This window comes from Pristiophorus japonicus, chromosome 21 (genome assembly GCF_044704955.1).
Source record: "Pristiophorus japonicus isolate sPriJap1 chromosome 21, sPriJap1.hap1, whole genome shotgun sequence".
Classification (NCBI taxonomy): Eukaryota; Metazoa; Chordata; class Chondrichthyes; family Pristiophoridae; genus Pristiophorus; species Pristiophorus japonicus.
In genome coordinates this window covers 66,801,177-66,826,587 of record NC_091997.1, presented here as the reverse complement: position 1 = coordinate 66,826,587, position 25,411 = coordinate 66,801,177, and the positions used below count along the sequence as shown (strand labels likewise).

Here is a 25,411-nt window from a genome sequence, read left to right as displayed (position 1 = left end):
CTGGTGAACCTTGGCTGCACTGCCCTGTGGGTGCAGTTACGGCCGCCCGCCGCCGAACGTTGAGTTGGCGCTGTTTCCCCATTTTGCCCGGCAGGTGAGCGCCCGCTGTGATTGGCAGGTGACGCCCGAGCCCCGCCCCCTGGGCCTCCGAGCCCCGCCCCCCCCCCCCCCCCCCCACGGGCCCCGCCCCTAGGGCTGTCAATCAGCAGACAGCCCAGTTCCGGCGGCGGGGCGGGTTGGCTGGCCGGTTGTCAGGGGCGTTTCTAACCGGGGCCTAAAGGCTGAGTGAAGCCTGGGAGATGGAGGTTAGACAGAGTGAAGCAAACTTCACTGGGAAATGAGCCTCCCCGGCCGTGCAGTGAGTATTTCACATTCAAAATGACTGTCTTTTGCTTTGATAGGTGACTTTATGACTGGGCTCAGTGTTCTCTGTTTTGAACTAGCATTTTATGTTATTTATTAAACCTCTCTAAAGGGATAAAGAGAGTGTTTGCACCTGGTCTGTGGGTGCAATGCTGGGGGCTGAGATGTTGCTCCCTGATGTCAGGGGCTGGGGGGGGGCCCACCTGCTCTATAAATCCAAGTCTTATTCTTTCTTTCTCCATGTTGGGGTGAGGAGGGGACTGTCACCAGCTCACTGTCACACCTCAGGGTTTTTGTTGTTGGCATTGAAGGGCTTTGTCCAAAATGCTGCACGTTGGCCTTCCCCATTTGGAGGTGCAGGTGCCCCTGTGCTTCGGAGCCCCTTCCCATTGGGGGTCCTGCACTGGGAGAGATGATGGTGGCACCGGGTACGAGTCCGTCCTCGCAACACTGGGGTTGTGCCAGCCTGAAGTCTCGTAGCAAGTGAAGCGATCATTCTGGTGCCCCTGCCAAATAGTTTAATAACGTTTGTTTGTTTTAAAAGAGTTTATTTTTTTTTTAAAGAGACATTCAGTCTGTAAATGTCCTGCGGTTGTGAAGTTTTGGGCACTTGTTGATTTTTCTTTAAGGTGCACTGTTGAATGTTTGTTTATCGACGCTTTCAATTTGCCAATTCAACAATAAACAGTAAGTGAGCATTTAAAAAAAATTTGTTCACTGCCATAGCTGGCAAGGCTGGCATTTTTTGCCCATCCCTAATTGCCCCTTGAGAAGGTGGTGGTGAGCCGCCGCCTTGAACCGCTGCAGTCCGTGTGGTGAAGGTGCTCCCACAGTGCTGTTAGGGAGGGAGTTCCAGGATTGTGACCCAGTGACACTGAAGGAATGGCCGATATATTTCCAAGTCAGGTTGGAGGGGAACTTGCAGGTGGTGCTGCCCTTGTCCTTCTCGGCGATAGAGGTCGCGGGTTTGGGAGATGCTGTTGAAGAAGCCTTGGCGAATTGCTACAGTGCATCTTGTGGATGGTACACATAGCAGTCATGCTGGGAAAGTGAACGTTTAAGGTGATGAATGGGGTGTCCATTAAGTGGGCTGCTTTTTCCTGGAAGGTGTCGAGATTCTTGAGTGTTGTTGGAGCTGCACTCATCCAGGCAAGTGGGGAGTATTCCATCACACTCCTGACTTGTGCCTTGTAGATGGTGGAAAGGCTTTGGGGAGCCAGGAGCTGACTCACTCGGTGCAGACTAACCAGCCTCTGACCTGCTCTTGTACCCACAGTATTTATCCAGTTAAGTTTCTGGTCAGTGGTGACCCCCAGGATGTTGATGGTGGGGGATTCGGTGATGGTAATGCCTTTGAATGTCAAGGGGAGGTGGCTAGACTCTCACCAGACCTTCAGTTTGGTGCTGCACATCGCAGTATTAATGCTAGGAAAATAAATTGTTTTGTAGTGATGATTTTGATGTGTGCTTAATTTTTTTAAGTTTTTGGTTATCATCTTAGGAATGACTTCACAAATCCAGTTAGTCTGAATGAGATTGCAGGCATCTTAATTGACTAAAAAGTTCCATTTTACACCACAGTACACATCCCTGATATCACATTCACTGGTAAGGTCATGTTTATTATTTATTATTTAGATTTAGGATTAAAACCCATTGTACTGGACACCGTCAAGGTTGAAGAGAGGCAAGGCAAATGAAGAAGTTATGATTAGGTGACACACAGATTTGGTTTTAAAAACCTGTAGATGCTGTGATGAGGCCAAGACTGAGGGAGAGAATGAGTTCCATCATTTTGAAATCTGTGAAAAGAATGGGTTACATTGGATTGTCTAGGCTGACAATCCAGAGCAGCGCTGAGGGACTGCAGCGCTGAGGGACTGCTGCACTGTCGGAGGTGCTGTCTTTCGGATGAGACGTTAAATCGCGGACCCGTCTGTCCTCTCGGGTGGATGTAAAAGCTCCCAGGGCACTATTTTGAAGAAGAGCAGAGGAGTTATCCCCGGTGTCCTGGCCAATATTTATTCCTCAATCAACATAACACAAAAAACCTGATTATCTGGTCATTATCACATTGCTGTGTGTGGGAGCTTGCTGTGTGCAAATTGGCTGCTGCGTTTCCTACATTACAACAGTGACTACACTTCAAAAGTACTTCATTGGCTGTAAAGTGTTTTGGTATGTTCTGAAGTTGTGAAACAAATCTTTTTTTAGGAGAGGGTCTGATTTCACCACATTGAAGTGCTATTAGATTATTTATGTACCCCTACATGACAGACTGCCCTCCGACAACTCGTGCTGGAAGGTATTAAATTAGACAGCCTGTATAATATGAATTTGGTGAAACTTAACCTGCTTGATAGAGGCACAGGGAGCTTGAAGTGGAAAACGATTCCATTACCCTACAGTCGTATCCCTCAACTCAGCGAGCACAAAATTAAATTGCCGGGTTCAGAGAGGGATAGGGTGAATCGATCAGTACGGTATTTTTACAAGACTCCCGAAACAAGCGCTCTACCCTGATCTGAGCTCCGTCACAGCAGGCGAGCCCCAGGAGGGCAGAGGAAATGCTTCAAGGGCACCCTCAAAGCTTCCTTGGAAAAAAATGCAACATCCCCACTGACTCGGGGAATCCCTGGCTCAAGGCTGCCCAAAGTGGAAGAGAAGCATCCGGGAAGGCGCCGAACTTCGAGTCTCTTTGCCGGGAGCACGTGGAAGCCAAGCGCAAACAGCGGAAGGAGCGCACGGCAACCCAAACCCCCCACCCACCCGTCCCTCCAACCACCGTCTGTCCCACCTGTGACAGAGACTGTAGGTCCTGCATTGGTTTCATCAGTCACCTTAGAACTCATGTTAGTGTGGAAGCAAGTCATCCTTGACTCTGGGGGACTGCCTAAGGAGAAGATATCTTTAAATCAAGATAATTTATAAGCGGTATCCTACATTTTTTTTTCAATCTCCAAACGTTTGCAGTTTTAATTATATCTTTCAAATTTGGCAGCTCTTTAGGCCCCAGCTACACCACAGCACAGTACCACGATTGTTTGACACAAAAGCCCTGCTCCCAATGCCTGGCTGAAAGAGGGCAGCATTTTTGAGGGAAAGTGGACAGCACTAACTTTCACTCAGCCTTGTGTAACCCATGACAATACAATCGGGGTATGACGCATTAAACAAACTCCTCAAATCTGGATATTAATGTTTATACCTCTACTGCTGCATTACTGTATTTTACAATTACAGCTTAATTTAGGTCAAAATACATTAATGAATTTAAAAAAAATTTTTGTGCTCATCGAGACGTTAGTGCTAGGGAATGAGGCACTTTCCACTTTAGCTACCCCACGTCAGCATCAAGCATTCCATGTTCATGTACAACAGAATTATTTACACAGTAAAGCTCCCTTTACACTGTCCCATCAAACACTCCCAGGGCAGGTACAGCACGGGGTTAGATACAGAGTAAAGCTCCCTCTACACTGTCCCATCAAACACTCCCAGGGCAGGTACAGGGGGTTAGATACAGAGTAAAGCTCCCTCTACACTGTCCCATCATACACTTCCAGGGCAGGTACAGCACGGGGTTAGATGCAGAGTAAAGCTCCCTCTACACTGTCCCATCAAACACTCCCAGGGCAGGTACAGCATGGGGTTAGATACAGAGTAAAGCTCCCTCTACACTGTCCCATCAAACACTCCCAGGGCAGGTACAGCACAGGGTTAGATACAGAGTAAAGCTCCCTCTCATCATCATCATCATAGGCGGTCCCTCAAAACGAGGATGACTTGCTTCCACGCCAAAAAGGGATGAGTTCACAGGTGTTTCAATGAAGGACCTAATATTCCAGGTCCCGAACGAAATCTTGAAGGGTGGAAGATGCCTGTGCGTGGATTTTTTTAACGTGGGGTGACCGTTGCACACCAGTCGTCTTGGGTAATCCTTGCCACTGGATAAAGGCCTAGCTTTGTCAAGCCACCACACGGGCTTGACAAAGCTAGGCCTTTATCCAGTGGCAAGGATTACCCAAGACGACTGGAGACCAGCTCTGCTGCACGGACCCAGTGCGCACACATATCGCAGTAGGGTGGGCTGGCCCTTGCTGCCCCTGGGCCCTAGGCTTTTCTGGGTCCAAACTCGCGCTCTCTCCTGGGCCCCGATCACGTCCCTCTACAATCTCTCGCCGCTCCTGCGGCCCGACCTCGTCCTAACAATGTGCTCAACCATAACCATAAAGGAAGGTCCCCTGCTGTGCCCGTGTGACATTCTTGCACTTCCTCCACCAGCCATCCTCTTGTCTCTCAGGAATTACTGTAAATGCGCAGGAAGTTGATCAGAATGTGAAACATAGTGTTGCATAGTATTCATAGTACAGAAACAGGCTATTGGACCCAAAGGTTTTTGGTTATCATCTTAGAGGTCACATATCCACAGCATGACTAAGACTGCCTATTTCCACCTCTGTAACATCGCCTGTCTCCGCCCCTGCCTCTGCTCATCCGCTGCTGGAACCCTCATCCATGTCTTTGTTACCTCTAGACTTGACTATTCCAACGCACTCCTGCTGGCCTCCCACATTCTACCCTATGGAAACTAGCATTGATCCAAAACTCGGCTACCCGCGTCCTCGCCCAACACCCCCCTGTGCTCGCTGACCTACATTGGCTTCCGGTTAAGCAACGCCTCGATTTCCAATTTCTCATCCTTGTTTTCAAATCTCTCCATGGCCTCGCCCCTCCCTATCTCTGTAATCTCCTCCAGCCCCACAACCCCCCCCCCCCCCCCCCCCCCCCCCCCCGAGATATCTGCTCTCCTCTAATTCTGCCCTCTTGAGCACCTCTGATTATAATCACTCAACCATCGGTGGCCGTGCCTTCAGTTGCCTAGGCCCCAAGCTCTGGAACTCCCTCCCTAAACCTCTGCCTCTCTCCCTCTCTTTCTTCCTTTAAGACGCTCCTTAAAACTGACCGACCTCTTTGTGGTCACCTGCTTTAGTTTCTCCTTATGTGGCTCGGTGTAAATTTTTGTGTCTCAAAATATTTCTGTGAAGCGCCTTGGGATGTTTCACTACACTAAAGTTAAAGGTGATATATGTATGTATGTATGTATGCATGTGTTGTTAGAATTAGATGAGGAAAGGCGCATGGACTGGTTGGAATGAAGGGCCTGTTTTTGGGCTGTATATTCCATGTAATTATTTTCTAAGGTGTAGGTGATCTTTGTATTTTTCCTATCACGTATCGATGTTAAAGTTCATTTGACAGTAAACTACCCAGTCTGCAAGTTTACTAATGTTGTCTTGTATTATATTTCATTCTTCCTCGCTATCCCCCCAGTTTGGTATCATCTGCAAATTCTGATATTGAGTCACTCCTAAATCTAAAGATAGATTAACATTTCGGGTGGAACCCTTCACCACAACACAAGAACAGGAGGAGGCCATTCAGCCCTCGAGCCTGTTCCACTCTTCAGTCGATCGTTGCTGACTTGTACCTCAACTGCATTTATCCGTCTTCTCTCCAGATCTCTTGATATCCCTTACACAAGAAAAAACTACCGATTTCAGACTTGAAAATTTCAATTGACCTGGCAACCATAGCCTGGCAGTGACTATTCCAGATTTCCACGACATTTTGTGTGAAATAATTTACTCCTAAATGACGTAGCTCTCATTTTAAGATCATGCTGATTTTCCTTTCCTGGATTCTCTGGTCCTGATTTCTGCTGCTAAACAGTCTCCTATTGAACACAGACCTGCCTTTTCTTTCAATGTTGAAGGACCTGCTGTGTATTCACACGTTTCCATCTGATTTTTCTCAATGTATTTTCGGGATTGAAATGAACAATATCTGATGAAAGAAAGAGAAAACTTGTATTTCCATAGCTCCTTTAACAACCTCGAGGCATCTCGAAGTGCTTTACAGCCAGTGAATTACTTTTGAAGTGTAGTCACTGTTGTATGGTAGGAAACGCAGCAGCCAATGTGCGCACAGCAAGCTCCCACACACAGCAATGCGATAATGACCAGGTGATCTGTATTAGTGGTGTTAGTCGGGACATCGGGGAATAACTCCCCTGCTGTGGATAGTGCCGTGGGACCTTTGACGTCCAGAGAGGGCAGACGAGGCCTCGGTTTAACGTCTTGTGCAAAAGATGACCCCTCCGACAGTGCAGCACTTGCTCAGTCGTGCTAGCCTGGATTATCTCACTGGAATGGGGAAGGCTTGAATCGATGACCTTCTGATTCAAGAAGTGAGAGATCGGCCACTGAGCCCATGGCTGACACTTTTGACATTGTGCGATGCAATGGAACACTGGATAAGAAATAAAGTCTCAGGGTGTCTGGAGCTACATTGATGAAATACGATACAAGGTATGGTAGTAAAAGAAAGACTTGCATTTATATAGCGCCTTTCACGAACACTGGAAGTCTCATGCTTTACAGCCAGTGAAGTACTTCTGGAGTGTTCTCACTGTTGTAATGTGGGAAACGCAGCAGCCAATTTGCGCACAGCACGCTCTCACAAACAGCAATGTGATAATGACCAGATAATCTGTCTTTTTGTTACGTTGATTGAGGGATAAACATTGGCACCAGGACACAGGGGAGAACTCCCCTGCTCTTCTTTGAAATAGTGCCCTGGGATCTTTTATGTCCACCTGAGGGCAGACGGGGCCTCGGTTTAACGTCACATCCAAAACACGGCCCCTCCGACAGTGCGGCGCTCCCTCAGTACTACCCCTCCGACAGTGCGGCACTCCCTTCAGCACTGCACTGGGAGTGTCAGCCTAGAATTTTGTGCTCAAGTCTCTGGTGTAAGACTTGACCTCACAACCTTTTGACTCAGAGGCGAGTGTGCTACCCACTGAGCCACAGCTGACACAGCTTCTAGCTAGAAATATAACTAACAAACTCCATGCTGTTGTTACAGTTCAGGTGCTGTACAGATACTACTTCTTATGCCCTTCACGATAACCTACCTCCATAGCCCTGATCCCTATACACAGAAATATGACCTTATACACAAAGTAATGTGGGAAAGCAAACTGCTTTGTGTGCAGTGAACCCTTTCACTGATGAGACACACGCTGGTAATAGTACAGGTTATCACTGCACGCTTCCGATCTCTCTGACTGGACAGCTAACAGACCGTGTATCAAGCTGCAAATCAGTTTTACTAAGAAAATAAAATTAGCAGCAACAATAACAGCTTGCGTTTATATAGTGCCTTTAACGTAGTAAAACGTCCCAAGGTGCTTCACAGGAGCGTTATCAAACAAAATTTGACACCGAGCCACATAAGGTGATATTAGGGCAGATGCTTGGACAAAGGTAGGTGTTAAGGAGCGTGTTAAAGGAGGAAAGAGAGGTAGGGAGGTGGAGAGGTTGAGAGAGAGAATTCCAGAGCTTTGGGGCCTAGATAGCTGAACGCATGGCTGCTAATGGTTAAGTGATTGAAATAAGAGATGCTCGAGAGGCCAGAATTGGGGGAGCGCAGAAATCCCGGGAGGGGGTGGGAAGGGGTTGTAGGGCTAGAGGAGGTCAGCGATGGGAGGGGCGGAGGTGGGGGCGGCAGTGGTTGGCGAGGTGATGGAGGGATTTGAAAACGAGGATGAGAATTTTGAAATCGAGGCATTGCGTAACCGGGAGCCAGTGTAGGTCAGCGAGCACAGGGGGTGATGGGTGATGCGAGTTAGCAATAATAAAAAAGGCGTCAGGTTGGTGAATCTTAGCCTTTCATTTAATTTACAGAATCTGCCACCAAATAAAGCCTCTCGCTGTCCTGGCCGGTCTCTGTCGTGTTACGCTTTGCATCACAGACGCTGGAGCAAAGTTTATATGTGAAATCAGAAATTCACGGAGTGTTCCACGAGCTCCAGTTTGCTAACGGCCCGGTGGTGTAGATATTCCGAGAGGAAATCATGCGCCAGGGCAGCAGTTGTATCCTTGCTTTGCTTTAGACTGGACTGGGACCAAACCAGGTAACACAAAGGCACGCTTCCCAAGTACGCTAAGAGTTCTGAGGAAGGATCCATACTCGAAACAACAGCTTGTCTGTTTTCTCCGGTGATATTGTCTGAACTGCTGGCTATTTTCAGCGGTTTCCGTTTCTGGTTCTGCCCGTTAGAATTGATCAGCACAGAAACTGACTGACTGGTTTACCCGATTATAATATTTGAACCTATAGAGCAGCACTTCTGAAACACTGGGCGATGCCCTTCCACGCTCATGGGCTGGCCAGCACGAATAATTGTTGGGATGGATAACGCTATTTGAAGTGACATTAACACCGTAGTGGAGGTGTGTATTTCCCCACATACCGGAAAAAAGGCTGTCTTCACACTGTATGGGGAACATTTTAAACCTGTTGCAATATTTTCAACCTACAAATGCAATTGAAGTATTTAAAAATAGTCTTTTATGATTGGAAGCAAGACAGATCTTGAGTGTCACAACGATAAACACTTGCTTCGCTGTCAACGGCTAATCCTGCTTTTTGAGGACAATCTGCCAACCCCTTTCTCACACCTGAAAAACAATCTTGTCCAATAGGTGACTCACCTCCAGCCTCCATATTTTCCCTCTCTTTATTTTTATTTCTCTCATCGCTCACTTTTTTTCTCTCTCACTTGCCCTTTCTTTTTCTCTCTTTTTCTGTTTCATCCTCTCCCTCATTGACACTATTCTGTGCGGTCTTCTGAACTTTGGAATGTTTCCGTTCCTAGGCTGCAAGTACATCACTCTGCATGCTTTTGCCCTCCCGACATACTCATTGTTTCGAAATCAAGACTTGAACTATTCCCGACTCATACTTTCTCAGGCTGTCTCAGTTTTCCAGCAGCTGCCGTGTTTTGCTCTTTATACATTCCCAGGATCTCAGAACTGTGGAACTCTTTACATTCCCATTTTCCCCTCTTCTTACAATCCAAAATTTGGTGCTATCACTGCTTCATTTTACCGTGCCATCATACTCTTTCCAACCATGGTATTAGCCTGCAATGCCTTCGTATAAGCCTCGATTTCAAAATTCTCATCCTTGTTTTCAAACCCCTCCATGGCCTCGCCCCTCCCTATCTCTGTAATCTCCTCTAGCCCCACAACCCCCCGAGATATCGGCGCTCCACTAATTCTGCCCTCTTGAGCATCCCTGATTATAATCACTCAACCATTGGTGGCCATGCCTTCTGTTGCCTGGGCCCCAAGCTCTGGAATTCCCTCCCTAAACCTCTCCGGGCCTCTACCTCTCTTTCCTCCTTCAAGACGCTCCTTAAAACCTACCTCTTTGACCAAGCTTTTGGTCACCTGCCCTAATTTCTCCTTTGTGGCATGTCATTTCTTTGTCCCATAATATTCCTGTGAAGCGCCTTGTGATGTTTCACTTTATTAAAGGTGCTATATAAATACAAATTGTTATTGTTGCACTACGGACCTTGGCCCTTCACCTCATTTACCGAAGTTTAAAGGTAAAACCTCATAACCTGTGCTTGTGCTATGTATGGTATATTCATGTTAGTGTAAAGTAAAGATGCCATTACACTCTGCTGCACCAGTTTTGGCTGAGTGAGCATATACTCTCTGCCATTTTCTTCCATTTACTGTTTCACCATTCTGGGAAACAGCAGCCAATGTTCATGCATCAACCCGGTATCCAGATGGAGGGAATCATGGGATGCAGGCAACATAAATAACTAATTCCTCATCACTGAGCCAACAGCAGAGGTCCCTGGCTTCGAGCTCCCTCGGGGACCGTGGGCAGCGAGCACTCGACCCAATCCGCACAGGGCATGGACGATGCGGCCACCTGTCCCACACGTGGAAAGTGAGGGACGACCCGAAGTGCGACTGTGGCCATGAATCCCACAGACCATGGAACACGTCACATCAACCTGCCCACTGAGATCTGTGGTAAGAGACACCTCATTCCTCCGAGAGGCCGTCAAATGGTTAGACTAACTAGATATCCCATTATAAGAATTTTCCTGTTACGTATGTAAACTTTACTAATGTGTAAGACTTGCCACCAGGGTGCGCACCTGTGGGAGACCCAAGGGTCACCTGCACACCCCGGGCAAGCAGGTATAAAAGGCAGTCTTACCATGCTGCTTCCTCACTCTGAAGTTACATTAAAGAGACCAAGGTCACAATGGTTTGAGCTTGCAGCACACAGTCTTGTGGAGTTATTCATTCTGAACATAACAATTGGCGACGAGTAACAGATCACGAACTTTCATGCGGTTATGGCTGTTGAGAGATTTGTTGAGAGTGATGATTGGGAAGCCTTCGTTGAGCGTCTTGACCAGTATTTCGTGGCCAACGAGCTGGATACAGAAGATTCTCCTCACCGTTTGCGGGTCCACGATATATGGCCTCATCAAATATCTGCTAGCACCGACGAAACCAACGGAGAAAACATATGCAGAGTTGTGCACTCTGGTTCGGGAATACCTCAAGCCAAAAGAGAGCATCTTAATGGCCAGGTATCGCTTTTATACGCATCGTCGCTCCGAGGGCCAGGATGTGGCAAGCTATATTGCCGACCTAAGACACCTTGCGGGACAGTGCGCATTTGCTGGATTTTTGGGGGAAATGTTGCGGGACTTTTTCGTGCTTGGAATCGGCCACGAGGTCATTCTTCGCAAACTGCTGTCTGACGAATCCCTAGATCTGAGCAAGGCCATCACAATAGCCCAGGCTTTCATGTCCATGAACGATAACACTAAACAGATATCTTTGCAGCATCGAAACTCACCGGCAAGTACTGTGCATAAAATAACACCTTCAGCAGGCAGAACTGTACATGGCAGGGCCTACACGCCTGCAGAGGCCAGACCTACAGGCACCAAAGTGCAGATCCATCTAGTCACAAGGCCCGAGCAGTTCCATACATGATGCGAGGGAAAGTCGCGATCGAGCTGGACAGACTTTAACGAGAGGAGATCATATCGCCAGTCGAGTTCAACGAGTGGGCCAATCCAATTGTTCCGGTGTTGAAAAGCGATGGAACGGTCAGAATCTGTGGCAACTACAAGGTAATGATCAACCGAGTCTTGTTACAGGACCAGTACCCACTACCCAAAGTGGATGACCTGTTCTCAGTGCTAGCAGGGGGGAAGTCGTTCACCAAGCTGGATCTAACCTCTGCTTACATGACACAGGAGCTGGCTGAACCTTCAAAAAAATTGACGTGCATCAATACGCACAAAGGATTGTTCATATACCACAGATGCCCCTTTGGGATTCGCTCGGCTGTGGCCATCTTCCAGAGGAACATGGAGAGTCTGCTGAAATCGGTTCCGCGCACCGTGGTGTTTTAAGATGACATCCTGATCACTGGTCGCAACACCACCAAACCTGGAAGAGGTTCTAAAGCGACTGGACAGAGTGGGACTCAGGCTGAAACGCTCCAAGTGTGTTTTCCTGGCGTCAGAGGTCAAATTTCTGGGGAGAAAGATTGCGGCAGATGGCATCAGACCCACGGACTCCAAGACGGAGGCCATCAAGAATGCACCCAGACCACAGAATGTGACGGAGCTGCGTTCGTTCTTGGGACGACTCAATTATTTTGGTAACTTTCTACCGGGGTTGAGCACTTTGCTGGAACCCTTGCATTTATTGCTACGCAAGGGTGACTACTGGGTTTGGGGTAAATCTCAAGAAACAGCCTTTAATAAGGCCAGAAACCTGCTATGTTCTAACAAGTTACTTGTATTGTATGACCCATGTAAACGTTTAGTACTAGCTTGTGATGCATCTTCGTACTGGGTCGGTTGTGTGTTACAGCAAGCCAATGTGTCAGGCAAACTGCAACCGGTTACATATGCGTCCAGAAGTTTATCTAAGGCTGAAAGAGCCTACAGTATGGTTGAGAAAGAAGCATTAGCATGTGTATACGGGGTTAAGAAAATGCTCCGGTTCGAGCTCGAAACCGACCACAAGCCGCTCATTTCGCTGCTCTCAGAAAGCAAAGGTATTAACACCAACGCTTCGTCCCGCATCCAAAGATGGGCACTAACATTATCTGCGTATGACTATGTAATCTACCACAGACCAGGCATTGAGAACTGTGCTGATGCCCTCAGTCGGCTACCATTGCCCACCACCGGGGTGGAAATGACGCAACCCGCAGACTTGCTTCTTGTAATGGATGCTTTTGAGAGCGAGGAGTTACCCGTCACGGCACGCCAGATCAGGATCTGGGCTAGCCAGGACCCTGTGCTATCACTAGTAAAAAGCTGTGTCCTTAATGGGAACTGGTCGGCAGTTCCCGGGGAAATGCAAGACGAAATTAAGCCATTCCACCAACGCAAGGATGAAATGTCCATCCATTGGGATTGTCTCCTATGGGGGAATTGCATAGTTTTGCCAAAAAAAGGCAGGGAAACGTTTATACGCGACCTACACAGTACGCGCCCAGGCATAGTCATGATGAAGGCTATCGCCGGGTCGCATGTTTGGTAGCCCGGCATTGACTCGGATTTGGAGTCATGTGTACACCAATGTAACACTTGCTCACAGTTGAGCAATGCACCAAGGGGGGGCCCCACTGAATCTGTGGTCATGGCCCTCCAAACTGCAGTCCAGGGTCCACGTAGATTTCGCTGGCCCCTTTCTAGGAAACATGTTCCTAGTAGCAGTGGACGCTTACTCTAAATGGATTGAATGTATAATAATGTCCATGTACGTCCACTGCCAGCATTGAAAGCCTCCGGGCCATGTTCGCCACCCATGGTTTGCCCGATGTCTTTGTTAGTGACAATGGACCATGTTTCACCAGCTCAGAATTCAACACGTTCATGACCTGCATCAAGCATGTCAGGTCTTCCCCGTTTAAGCCCGCATCCAATGGTCAAGCGGAACGGGCAGTCCAAACTATCAAGCAGAGCTTGAAATGCGTGACGGACGGTTCCCTGCAGACTCGGTTATCTCGGATTCTGCTCAGCTACCGGATGCGACCTCACTCGCTCACTGGTGTTCCCTCTGCAGAATTGCTAATGAAGCGAACGCTCAAAACCAGGCTCTCCTTAGTCCACCCGGATCTCAATGATCATGTAGAAATCCGGCGTCACCGGCATAACGTGTACCACGATTGCGCGGCTGTATCACGTGACATTGAAGTTAATGACCCTGTGTTTGTTCTTAATTACGGTCATGGTCCTAAATGAGTTGTTGGCACTGCATGGCAGATGCAGTATAATGTGGATTAAATGCAAGGTTATCCATTTTGGGGGCAAAAACACGAAGGCAGAATATTATCTGAATGGCGGCAGATTAGGAAAAGGGGAGGTGCAATGAGACCTGGGTGTCATGGTACATCAGTCATTGAAAGTTGGCATGCAGGTACAGCAGGCGGTGAAGAAGGCAAATGGTATGTTGGCCTTCATAGCTAGGGGATTTGAATATGGGAGCAGGGAGGTCTTACTGCAGTTGTACAGGACCTTAGTGAGACCTCACCTGGAATATTGTGTTCAGTTTTGGTCTCCTAATCTGAGGAAGGACATTCTTGCTATTGAGGGAGTACAGCGAAGGTTCACCAGACTGATTCCCGAGATGGCAGGACTGACATATGAGGAGAGACTGGATCGACTGGGCCTGTATTCACTGGAGTTTAGAAGGATGAGAGGGGATCTCGTAGAAACATATAAAATTCTGACGGGACTTGCCTGGTTAGATGCAGGAAGAATGTTCCCGGTGTTGGGGAAGTCCAGAACCAGGGGACACAGTCTAAGGTTAAGGGGTAAGCCATTTAGGACTGAGATGAGGAGAAACTTCTTCACTGAGTTGTTAACTTGTGGAATTCCCTACCGCAGAGAGTTGTTGATGCCAGTTCATTAGATATATTCAAGAGGGAGTTAGGTATGGCCCTTATGGCTAAAGAGATCAAGGGGTATGGAGAGAAAGCAGGAAAAAGGTACTGAGGTGAATGATCAGCCATGATCTTATTGAATGGTGGTGCAGGCTCAAAGGGCCGAATGGCCTATTCCTGCATCTATTTTCTATGTTTCTATGAACGTAGAGCCCCGGATCGCTTCAACTTGTAAATAACTTGGGGGTGGGGGGCGGTGAAGTGATGTTAGGCATGTAAAGTTTACTAATGTGTAAGACCTGCCACCAGGGGGTGCACATGTGCGAGACCCAAGGGTCACCTGCACACCCCGGGCAAGCAAGTATAAAAGGCAGTCTACCATGCTGCTTCCTCACCCTGGAATTACATTAAAGAGACCAAGGTCACAATAGTTTGAGCTTACAGCACACAGTCTTGTGGAGTTATTCTGAACATAACATTTCCTGTCATACGAAACACCAACAACTGTTTCACCTGCTGCCATACATGGGCCCGAAATGGAGCGAGTGAATCTGGCAGCAATCCACACCACGGCTCCCAGGGAGAAGCCAGCCTGTGTTGCTGTAGCAATGCCACACTGCCCTTTCCTATACCCAGCGACAGCCAATGGCAAGGGAGCTGGGCACTTGCCCACAGCTGGCTTTGTATAAAGTAAAAGCAAATGAAGTCTTGCATTCCTGATGTTTACATGTCCATCTATTGGGAGCCTAAAAATAAAATCACGCAGCCCCGTTGGCTTCGAGAATAAACAGGGTGCGAAGATCTGTCGTGCTTCATTTGAGCTTTGTTATCGAGTGCTTTACGGGAGGCTGTTGCATAGAAGTATATACTTTCTAAAATGGCACAGGATAGAAAGTCTTTAAGAATCAGTAGAGCACCAAAACCTATATGTTTCTGAAGATGCCTCAAAGTAGGGTATGCTTTTTTAAAAAAAAACAGTTCTTGGTCAAATAGTTTGAAATGCCAAGTGTAACTTTATCAGCTGGGTCGGCTTTGTATTTTTCAGTGTTCTTTTGTTGGCCATCAGGAGGTGTACAATGGCAGCCTGACCATTGTATCTGTCTCTTAAAGAAATACTTGCATTTCTATAGTGCATTGGACATCCCAAAGCACTTTCCAACCAATGAAGTACTTTTTGAAGTGTAGTCACTGTTGTAATGTAGGAAACGTAGAAGCCAATTTGCACACAGCAAGCTCCCACAAACTACAATGTGATAATGACCAGATCATCTGTTTTAGTGATAATGGTTGAGGGATAAATATTGTCCAGGACATCAGGGAGAACTCCCCTGCTCTTCTTCGAAACAGTGCCATGGAATTTTTTACGCCCACCTGAGAGAGCAGACGAGGTCTCACCCGAAAGAAGGCACCTCCGACAGTGCAGTACTGCCCCTCCGACAGTGCAGCACTCCCTCAGTACTGCCCCTCCGACAGTGCAGCACTCCCTCAGTACTGCCCCTCCGACAGTGCAGCGCTCCCTCAGTACTGCACTGGGAGTGCCAGCCTAGATTTATGTGCTCAAATCTCTGGAGTGGGACTTGAACTCCCTACCTTCTGACTCGGGAGTCAGAGTACTGCCCGCTGAGCCCCGGCTGACACCAACGTTCCCGGTAAGCTGTGTGCGGCCATACAGCTGTCTGCCGGTCCTGTGCAACCTGGGACTGGCTTTTCAAATGTGCAATTTCACGCATGCACAAAACCTTGGGCTGCACAGCCCCTTAAAACATTTAGGGGGAACAGCGGCTGACACTTGGTACATAAGGTATCACTAATGTGTAGGATGGGTTATTTGGACCAGTGGGCTTTTTTCCTTTCAGTCATTTTCATATGTTCGAAACTCTATCTCCAATCTTTTTTTGTCCTCCACGGCCTCTGCCCCGATAGTTATGGAAACATCCATGGTACTGCATTTGTGTGCTTCAGCACACTTGCATCATGGCACGACAACCTTTACTGAGTTGGACCTGTAGGTGTCTCTCTCTTAATTGCAAACTTTTGAGTGTGCCAATTATGTAGATTTGAAGGAGACTTGTACTTGAAACTATTGGACTGTCTCATTATTGCTATCCCTTTCTCAAATGATTACTGCTTGTGTATTTGGCATCTAATTGAAAGCAACATCAAATATGGGACAGGGTGTTGGCCTTGGGCTCTCCAGCAATGCTCGGACTGTCACGAATGACCGTGTTAAAGTCCTGTTATAGTACCATGTTAAGCAGCTGCCATATTTCAGCTGGGTAGTCATCTGCAGCTTAAGGTATTGTGTTACACGTGTCTCTGAAATAACTGTCCCAGCGTGCATTTTCTCTCAGGATCTCTGTGTACCTGAAACCAAAGTTTTTGTTAAATAAGTTTGGTTGTCCCTCGAATTTTGACTCAATTTTGATCTCGCTTTGTGATCCTGGCTGTAATTAAGAGTGTCGGATTCCAGCGCTGAAATTGCGGATTTTCCGCTGAGCTGCTGGCAAGACGGCAAGTGACTGGCTGCTTAATCCACTTATCGGTCCCACACTCGGTTTAATGAGAAATCTGTCAGCTGCCCCTTCAGCTGCTTATCGTGCTGTGGCTGTTTAATCAAAGGGGAACAAACATAAGGGCGATCGCTCCGCTGAGTGTCTCGGGAGACCTTTTAACAGTGCACACCGTAATCGAGTGTCCTCCAGCAGTGACATTCAGAGCAGCGTATAACTCTGATAGCACGTCTCGTTAACCAAGCAGTGGGTTATATTGCTACAATTAGCAGCAATGAAAGGAGTGTAAAACGACCAAGTGATTGCAAGGGAAAGGCAGGTTAACTTTTTGGAAGGTATCCTTTCTCCGCATTGGAACCTCCCACACCAAAACGAATGGGAGTTTGGGCATGGTAGGGGCCTTTGATAAGACTGAGCAAGGCAACCCTTCATCTCAATGGGGACCACGGAGTCACAGCTGCTTTATAAAACTGACCGACACAAACTGCTGGAGAGAGACTTTTAACAGGTCGTTTCACGGGTGCTGATAGACCTGTGTATTCCAGCTCGTCCTGTTTTTATTTACGATTTCCAGTGTTTTTTTTGCCACTTTGTCTAAAGCAGGTCATTTATTGTTCAATAAATTCTTTAATGTTTTCATTTTGAGAGTGCCAATTACATAGATTTAAAGGAGCATAAGAATTAGGAGCAGGAGTCGGCCATTTGGCCCCTCGAGCCTGCTCCGCCATTCAATGAGATCATGGCTGATCATCGACCTCAACTCCACTTTCCTGCACTGCCCCCATATCCCTTGCTTCTCTTAATATCCAAAAATCTATCGATCTCTGTCTTGAATATACTCAAAGACTAAGCCTCCACAGCCCTCTGGGATAGAGAATTCCAAAGATTCACCACCCTCGAATGTGTGTATTCTGGGTAGGCCACGTCGTCCGCATGCCAGATATGAGGCCCCCAAAGCAAGCGCTCTATTCGGAACTCCTTCGCCAAACGAGCCAAAGGTGGGCAGAGGAAAAAAGTGCAATATCCCCACTGACACCTGGGAGTCCCTGGCCAAAGACCGCCCTAAGTGGAAGAAGTGCATCCGGGAGGGCGCTGAGCACCTCGAGTCTCGTTACCGAGAGCATGCAGAAACCAAGCGCAGGCAGCGGAAAGAGCGTGCGGCAAATCTGTCCCAACCATCCCTTCCCTCAACGATTGACTGTCCCACCTGTGACAGGGACTGTGGCTCTCGTATTGGACTGTTCAGCCACCTAAGGACTCATATTTTGAGTGGAAGCAAGTCTTCCCCGATTCCAAGGGACTGCCTATGATGATGATGATGATGATTCTGGGTTAGTGTGATGGTGTGTAATACATGAGTACATTTATCACTATCATTGATTGTAGCATTGGGACTGCCCTCCGGATTCTGCTTTCACAGTGGGATCTTGTGATCATTTTCACTTTCTGTTTCTGGATCGCCGCTCGTCACAGAGAACATATTTTTTTTTGATTGTTTAAGCGAGTCATTCTTTTCCATTCAACTAAAATCTGTGCTTTTTTTCCAAAAGCACCATTTCGGCAATATATAAAGATTGATGTTTTGGTCGCGAGCTGTTCTGCAGTTCACTGTTTTGCTCAGTACTTGTGAGGAGACAAGATGGGTTAAAGTTTATACGAAAGCAAAATACCGCGGATGCTGGAATCTGAAATAAAAACAGACAGTGCTGACAATCTCAGCGGGTCGGGCAGCATCTGTGGAGTGAGAAACCGAGTTAACGTTTCAGGTCGATGACCCTTCGTCAGAACTGGCAAACGTTCGAGATGAACGGATTCTTAAGAGGCACTGAAAGGGGGAAGGGAGGAAAGAACAGAAGGGAGGGTCTGTGATAGGGTGCAAGACAGGAGAGATTAGAGAGTCAAAAGGGAGGATGGGCCGATTTGAAATGGTAATGGCAGAAGTTAGAAAAAGGTTAGTCTAGATAGGGTGTGAATGGCAGGATAATTACCAGCTGCCATGGGAGATGAGGATTTTTTTTTTACATAATATCAGTGGGAGGGGATGGGGAGGGAAAGGTTAATGTTTATGGTGTGGGCCCTACTTCAGAAATCTGTGTAATTACTTGTGTTTTATGGGAATCGATGTTAAGAGAGTTAAAACGGTACAAGGCAATTTAGACACTTAATTCAGCTCATTTCCATCACAGCTGAGCCCCGAGCTTGATCTGCCTTCATCTGATGTCCAGAAAGGAAGAAAGATTTGCATTTACACCATGCCTTTCACGATCACCGGACGTCCCAAAGCGCTTTACAGCCAATTAACTTTTTGATAATGACCAGATAATCTGTTTGTTGATTGAGGGATAAATATTGGCCAGGACACCAGTGCCGTGGGATCTTTTACATCCACCTGAGGGAGCAGAGCAGACGGGGCCTCGGTTTAACGTCTCATCTGAAAGACGACACCGGAATGTCAGCCTGGATTATGTGCTCAAGTCTCTGGAGTGGGACATGAACTCACGACCTCCTGACTCAGAGGCTGAGGGTACTACTCACTGAGCCACGGCTGACACAATTTCCAGTAGAGGTCATTCGGAATTTGGCAGATTATTTATTGCGAGAGAGGTTCTGCTGTTCAAAGTAGCACCCTGTCTGCGAAGGTGCATTTGTTCATAGTTCTTGCTGGTGAAAATGGAGCAGTAATTCATACTGCTGACAACTTATTAAAGGTAAAATAATTTAAAGACCTTGCTTTGCAAAAGTGAGCCGTCTCCTATATCAGGGCACCATCTGTTGCAGCAGCGTGAGTGCTGTGTGGAGACATAATTCTCTGCCTCCCTCCCTTGTACTGTTTGAGCAACAATACGTGAGCCCATCAGCATTGTTCATTGATGGCAAGTGGTCATGGTGCAATGAAATAGGCAATTGAGTGCGCTAACTTAACTAAATAAAAGCAGTGAATTTAAAAATCACACTTGGAATGTATGAGTCTTTTTAGTTTAAAGGAGGAGTTTCATACTACACAGTATTTACAGCACAGAAACAGGCCATTCGGCCCAGCAGGTTCACATCGGAACCTTTTTTGGTGAAAAATAAGAAACAGGAGCAGGCCATTTGGCCCCTCGAGCCTGCTCCGCCATTCAATAAGATCATGGTCGATCTGATCTTGGCCTCAACTCCACTTTCCCGCCCGATCTCCATATCTCTTGATTCCCCTCGAATCCAAAAATCTATCGATCTCAACCTTGAATGTACTTAACAACCGAGCATCCACAGCCCTCTGGGACAGAGAATTCCAAAGATTCACAACTCTGAGTGAAGAAATTCCTCCTCATCTCCATCTTAAATTGCCGACCCCTTATCCTGAGACTGTGATCCCTGGTTCTAGACTCCCCAGCCCGGGGGAAACATCCTCCCTGCATCTACCCTGTCAAGCCCTGTAAGAATTTTCTATGTTTCAATGGGATCACCTCTCATTCATCTAAATTCTAAGGTGTATATAGGCCCAGTCTCCTCATGGGACAATTCCCTGCGCCCCCCCCTCCCTCCCCCATCCCAGGAATCAGTCTGGTGAACCTTTGTTGCATTCGCTCTAAGGCAAGTATATCCTTCCTTGGGTAAGGAGACCAAAACTGAGTTTGTATGCGTGCTGTTATTTGCATGTGTTTGCTACTGAAAGCGATATGGATACCAGGAAGGCCCATTCCTCGACTATTCTGAGTTAGCTGATCTTGGCCAAAGAGGCTCTACAATTTGCTTCCACTGGCCCAAGGTTTGGAAGGTCAAAAATCAGCCAGTGTTTCTATTCTAGATCGGGGCTAGAACACATAAATCTAGGCTGACTCTCCAGTGCAGTGCTGAGGGAGCGCTGCACTGTCAGAGGTGCCATCTTTTGGATGAGACGTTAAACCAAGGCCCCGTCTGCTCTATTGGGTGGACGTAAAAGATCCTGCGGCACTATTTCGAGTTATCCCCGGTGTCCTGGGGCCAATATTTATCCCTCAGTCAACATAACAAAAACAGATTATCAGGTCCTTATCACAGTGCTATTTGTGGGAGCTTGCTGTGCGCAAATTGGCTGCCGCGTTTCCCACATTACAACAGTGACTACACTCCAAAAGTACTTCATTGACTGTAAAGCGCTTTGAGACGTCCAGTGGTCATGAAAGGCGCTATATAAATGCAAGTCTTTCTTGCATAGCAATTCTTTCTTCTCCTCCCACCTCCCTATCTCCCCCGCCCCATCCCCTGGAAGTGGATGTACATGGGTGCTGAGTGTTACAGGACTGGGCTTGGTGTGATTGTGGATAGCTTGCGGTCCAAGTTTACAAGTAAATAATGGCAGCTTGGGAACCGTTCTGTACGCTGACCATCAGCTATAGAACCATACCCCAGAGAGTGAATAACTGCCTTCAGTGCAGGAAAGAGAAAAACAAATGGGTTGTTCCGTAGATTACATATTACCGGGGACTAGTTGGAGCCTTTAAATTAAAGGGCCAACGCTATCCCTCCTTAAAGGTGCGATGGTAAAGACTCGAGGGTGCAATTATGATCATTCAAGCCGTGGCAGGATTTGTTTGATCATTGTAGTCACGTACGCCTGGTCTCAAATGCTGAGTCATCAAGAAAGGGCAGGAAGGAATGTTGCCAACTCTGGGATTCTGCGGCTTTATTGCTTAGCTTTGTGATTAGCATAACTCGCGACTGCTGAGGCACCCGGCCACAGATGTTTTACTAGCAAGCACTTGCTGTTTGTTTGCATTAACCCTTTGATCCATCTTGAGCGGAAAGCTGTGTGCTAACACCAAGTCTCTCCCTATCTCTGTAATCTCCTCCAGCCCCACAACCCCCCCCCCCCCCCGCGATGTCTGCGCTCCTCTAATTCTGCCCCCTGAGTATCCCTGTTTATAATTGCTCAACCATCGGTGGCCGTGCCTTCTGTTGCCTGGGCCCCAAGCTCTGGAACTCCCTCCCTAAACCTCTCCGCCTCTCTACCTCTCTTTCCTCTTTTTAAGACGCTCCTTAAAACTTACCTCTTCAACCAAGCTTTTGGTTATCTGCCAGAATTTCTTGTGTGGCTTGGAGTCAAATATCTGTTTTGTCTTGTAACACTGCTGTGAAGCGCCGTGGGATGTCTTGCTACGTTAAAGGCGCTATATAAATAAAAGTCGTTTCTGCGTGTCACCTTTCAGTGGATGCAGAATGTTTTAGTCTGTGCAGGACAATTTTGTGCGCAAGCCTTGTGCCGTGTGTTTAAGTTCCTTTTGAAAGAGCTCGCTTGTTGGATTTCACTTGGGTTACTGCTTCACAGCAAGTCCCTATAGAAGAAAACCTGCATTTCTATACTGCCTTACACGACTCAAAGCACTTTACATCCAATGAAGTACTTTTGAAGTGTTGTAATATGGGAAAATGTACCAGCTAATTTACACACAGCAAGTTCCAGCAATGTGATAATGACCAGATAATCTGTTTTTTAGTGATGTTGGTTGAGGGATAAGTATTAGCCCAGGATAGTGGGGAGAACTCCCCTGCTCTTTATCAAATAGTGCCATGGGATCTTTTACATCCACCTGAGAGGAGCAGACGGGGACTCGGTTTAACATCGCATCTGAAAGACAGCCCCTCCGACAGTGCAGCACTCCCTCAGCACTGCACTGGAGTGTCAGCCTAGATTTTTGTGCTCAAGTCTCTGGAGTGGGACTTGATCCCAGAACCTGACACATTTATCCTTTTAACAGTGTTGCTACTATGGAGGGTGTTTGAGGGGACTGGTGCAGAGTGGATCACCAGCCAGCACTCGTTGTCCAGGCTCTGGGCTCTGGCTTCAGTTTCAGCTCAAATTAATGTGGTGAAATTAATGTCTGTCTGCTGGCTGTACGGGCATGCTTGAAGTGAGTTTGGACCCACAGCACAATACGACCCTTCATTGGCACCGACTGCTACTGCACTGGCTCTCTGTCAATGAAGCAATAGGTTGGCCCGTGTGGGGAATACTGACCAATAGGGGATTCTGTTTGAAGGGTTCCTGTTGCTGACCCATCATGGAAACTGCATGTGTGAGGACGGTGCTGAACTTTCACACACTTATCGTTAAACTTTACTGAAAACCTTGTGACAACACTGCCAGTGTTAGGGTACGAGTCTGTGCCTGTGATTCTTCCACTCCGTGCTGAGTTCCAGATCGCAGCTATACTGGAGCGGATGGTGGTTGGGGGGGGGTGGTGGTGTGGGGAAGGGCTAGAACTAATTGTAGGGTAGCCCCTTGCGCTGTCTTGGACCTTCCAGTGACCGGTTACAAAATAGCCCGAGTCCTTCCAATGGCCTGCTGTATAAATGCGCTTCCAAAAAGTAATAATGGGCCATAGACCACAGACAGTGTTCAGTCTCAGATCTGTGCTGAATTTGATGATCTCGTGTCATCCCACCCCCAAGAAAGAGAGGTGGAGAAAACTGAAAAATGTATTTTTGTTTCAAGTCCAGTCACAAAGTGCGATGCGGGAGAAGTTATATTGCTCGGAGAAGAAGATCTGGTAAAGTTTCATCCTTCCGCGAATTGTCAGACTGGTCTGTTATGAATGAAAGTTCCTCAAATCTTTGGCATTGAAGGAACTGATGTAAGCAGGGAGGCGATATTAAAATACCGGTTGAAGTATAATTTATCGGCGACTGCTGTTAAGATATTTCAGTTCCCAATTCTGTTTCCTTTGTGCTGCAGATCACTAATCTCGTGACGAAGAGGAGTTTTAAGAAATTGGCAGAACATTTCTAGTGAGACTCCACCTGTGCAAGCCTGAAGTTGTTTGCTGCTAACGTTACCTGGACTGTGCCCCCAGGGCAAACCATCAACTCAGCAAGATTGTTGGAATTGCAATGATACCGAGGCTGGAATTAGTACTGTGGGATGTTTAGTTATCTCTCTCTTGTTCACTCTTTTTAAACTATGACTAATATCCGTGATGAAAGGTCAACCAGGTTGTCATGACAACCCCCACCTCTTTTGAGGTGGATCACTCGGCTCCTAAATTCTTTGTTGGATGCGAGGAGGATGAAATTGACGATCTGGAATCAAACATGAAGGCACAAGACCTGGACCTCTACGATGATGAAAATGATTCAGACTCGGTAAGGAAATTAAAAAAAAAAAGAACGTACTCACTTTGAACCTTTTCAGCTGGCGTTCAAATAAAAACAAATTGCTCAGCCTTGCTAAAGCAATAAAATCGTTTATGTTCACTTTATTTATTTGGAAAAAAAAAGGCTTTAGCAGAATGAACAAAGCAGTTTTGCATTGGAACTAGTATTACTTGAAACGACTGCTGTGATTTTATTTAATGGGTCGCATCTGACAGAAAGGCGAGATAGTTTTGTTTTGGTCTTTATATAGTGCAAGGAAACTATCTTTTACCTGCAGTTGTTAACCTTTGATGTTGATACAAAGTTAACTCAACAAAGTACTTCCAAAAAGCTCTGTTATTCAAGGTTAGGTGTGCTGTTTTAAGGAGGGATTCTTGGTGTTTTTTTAATAGCAGAACGCCACTTTCAACACTATCACTGAAAGAAAGACTTGAATTTATATAGCGCCTTTCATGACCACTGGACATCCCAAAGTGCTTTACAGCCAATGAAGTACTTTTGGAGTGTAGTCACTGTTGTAATGTGGGAAACGCAGCAGCCAATTTGTCCACAGCAAGCTCCCACAAACAGCAATGTGATAATGATCAGATAATTTGCTTTTTTGGGATGTTGATTGAGGGATAAATAATCGTCCGGACACTGGGGAAATAGTGGCCGTGGGATCTTTTACATCCACCTGAGGAGAGCAGACGGGGCCTCTGTTTAACGTCTCATCCGAAAGACGGCATCTCCGACAGTGCGGCGCTCCCTCAGTACTGCCCCTCCGACAGTGCGGCGCTCTCTCAGCACTGCACTGGGAGTGTCGGCCTGGATTTTGTGCTCCAGTCTCTGGAGTGGGACTTGAACCCATAGCCTTCTGACTCGGAGGCGAGAGTGCTGCCCACTGAGCCACAGCTGACATTGCATTGTATGTGTCTTTGAAGTGCTTTTTCATTATCTCCTCTCCTGAAGGAGTTGATTCCTTGCTCAGGTATAGTTGTATGGATGCTGCAGCTCTTTTCACAAGGCATATTCCCAATCCGTGAGTTTAGACGGTGAATGCCGGCTGGCTATTTGACCATGTAGTTCATCGCCGTTGAATCTGATCCTGTTCTTGCCCAGTGCTGTCCCAAATGGCCATCCTTCACGCCTGAGCTCTACAATGGCTGTTTGACTGTGGAGGGCATCACAGCTGAGCGTAATTTGTCCTTGCCCCATATCGACACACTTCATAAAAAAACAAACAAATTCTGGAGGTCACCAAACTGGCTGAGATTAAATAACTCGCCCCAGACTAGAACTGGAATCGGAGGAACTTGCTGTTTATGTTTGAAAAGACTTCATTAATGATTTTGATAAGTTGGTACACGCCTGACAAACTATCTCCTGGATCTAATTTGTTCCATTTTCAACCGTTGTCTCGTAGATGTATAGCTGTATTTAGTATGCTGTGAATTTAAAAAGAAAGACTTGCATTTATATAGCACCTTTCATAGTCTCAGGCCGTCCTAAAGACAATGAAGTACTTTTTGAAGTGTAGTCACTGTTGTAATGTAGGAAACATACTGCACTTGTGTGTGTGTAACACAGACCTGGGGTTAAACGTGCCATTTCAGCGATCACAGAATGGATATTAAATT

At 47.0% G+C, this 25,411-nt stretch overlaps 1 protein-coding gene across 7 annotated transcripts in view; it reads left to right on the top strand.

Moving 5' to 3' along the window:
• The first annotated feature begins 286 nt into the window (after positions 1-286).
• The window catches only part of ppip5k1a (diphosphoinositol pentakisphosphate kinase 1a), a 173,860-nt gene continuing 148,735 nt past the window's right edge, over positions 287-25,411 (top strand). For all 7 annotated transcript variants that reach the window (XM_070864956.1, XM_070864960.1, XM_070864958.1 and 4 more), the window contains exons 1-2: positions 287-358; positions 23,374-23,780. In XM_070864956.1, coding sequence (XP_070721057.1) covers positions 23,637-23,780 — 144 coding nt within the window. In that variant the 5' untranslated portion in view covers positions 287-358; positions 23,374-23,636. The remainder of the gene's footprint in view (positions 359-23,373; positions 23,781-25,411) is intronic.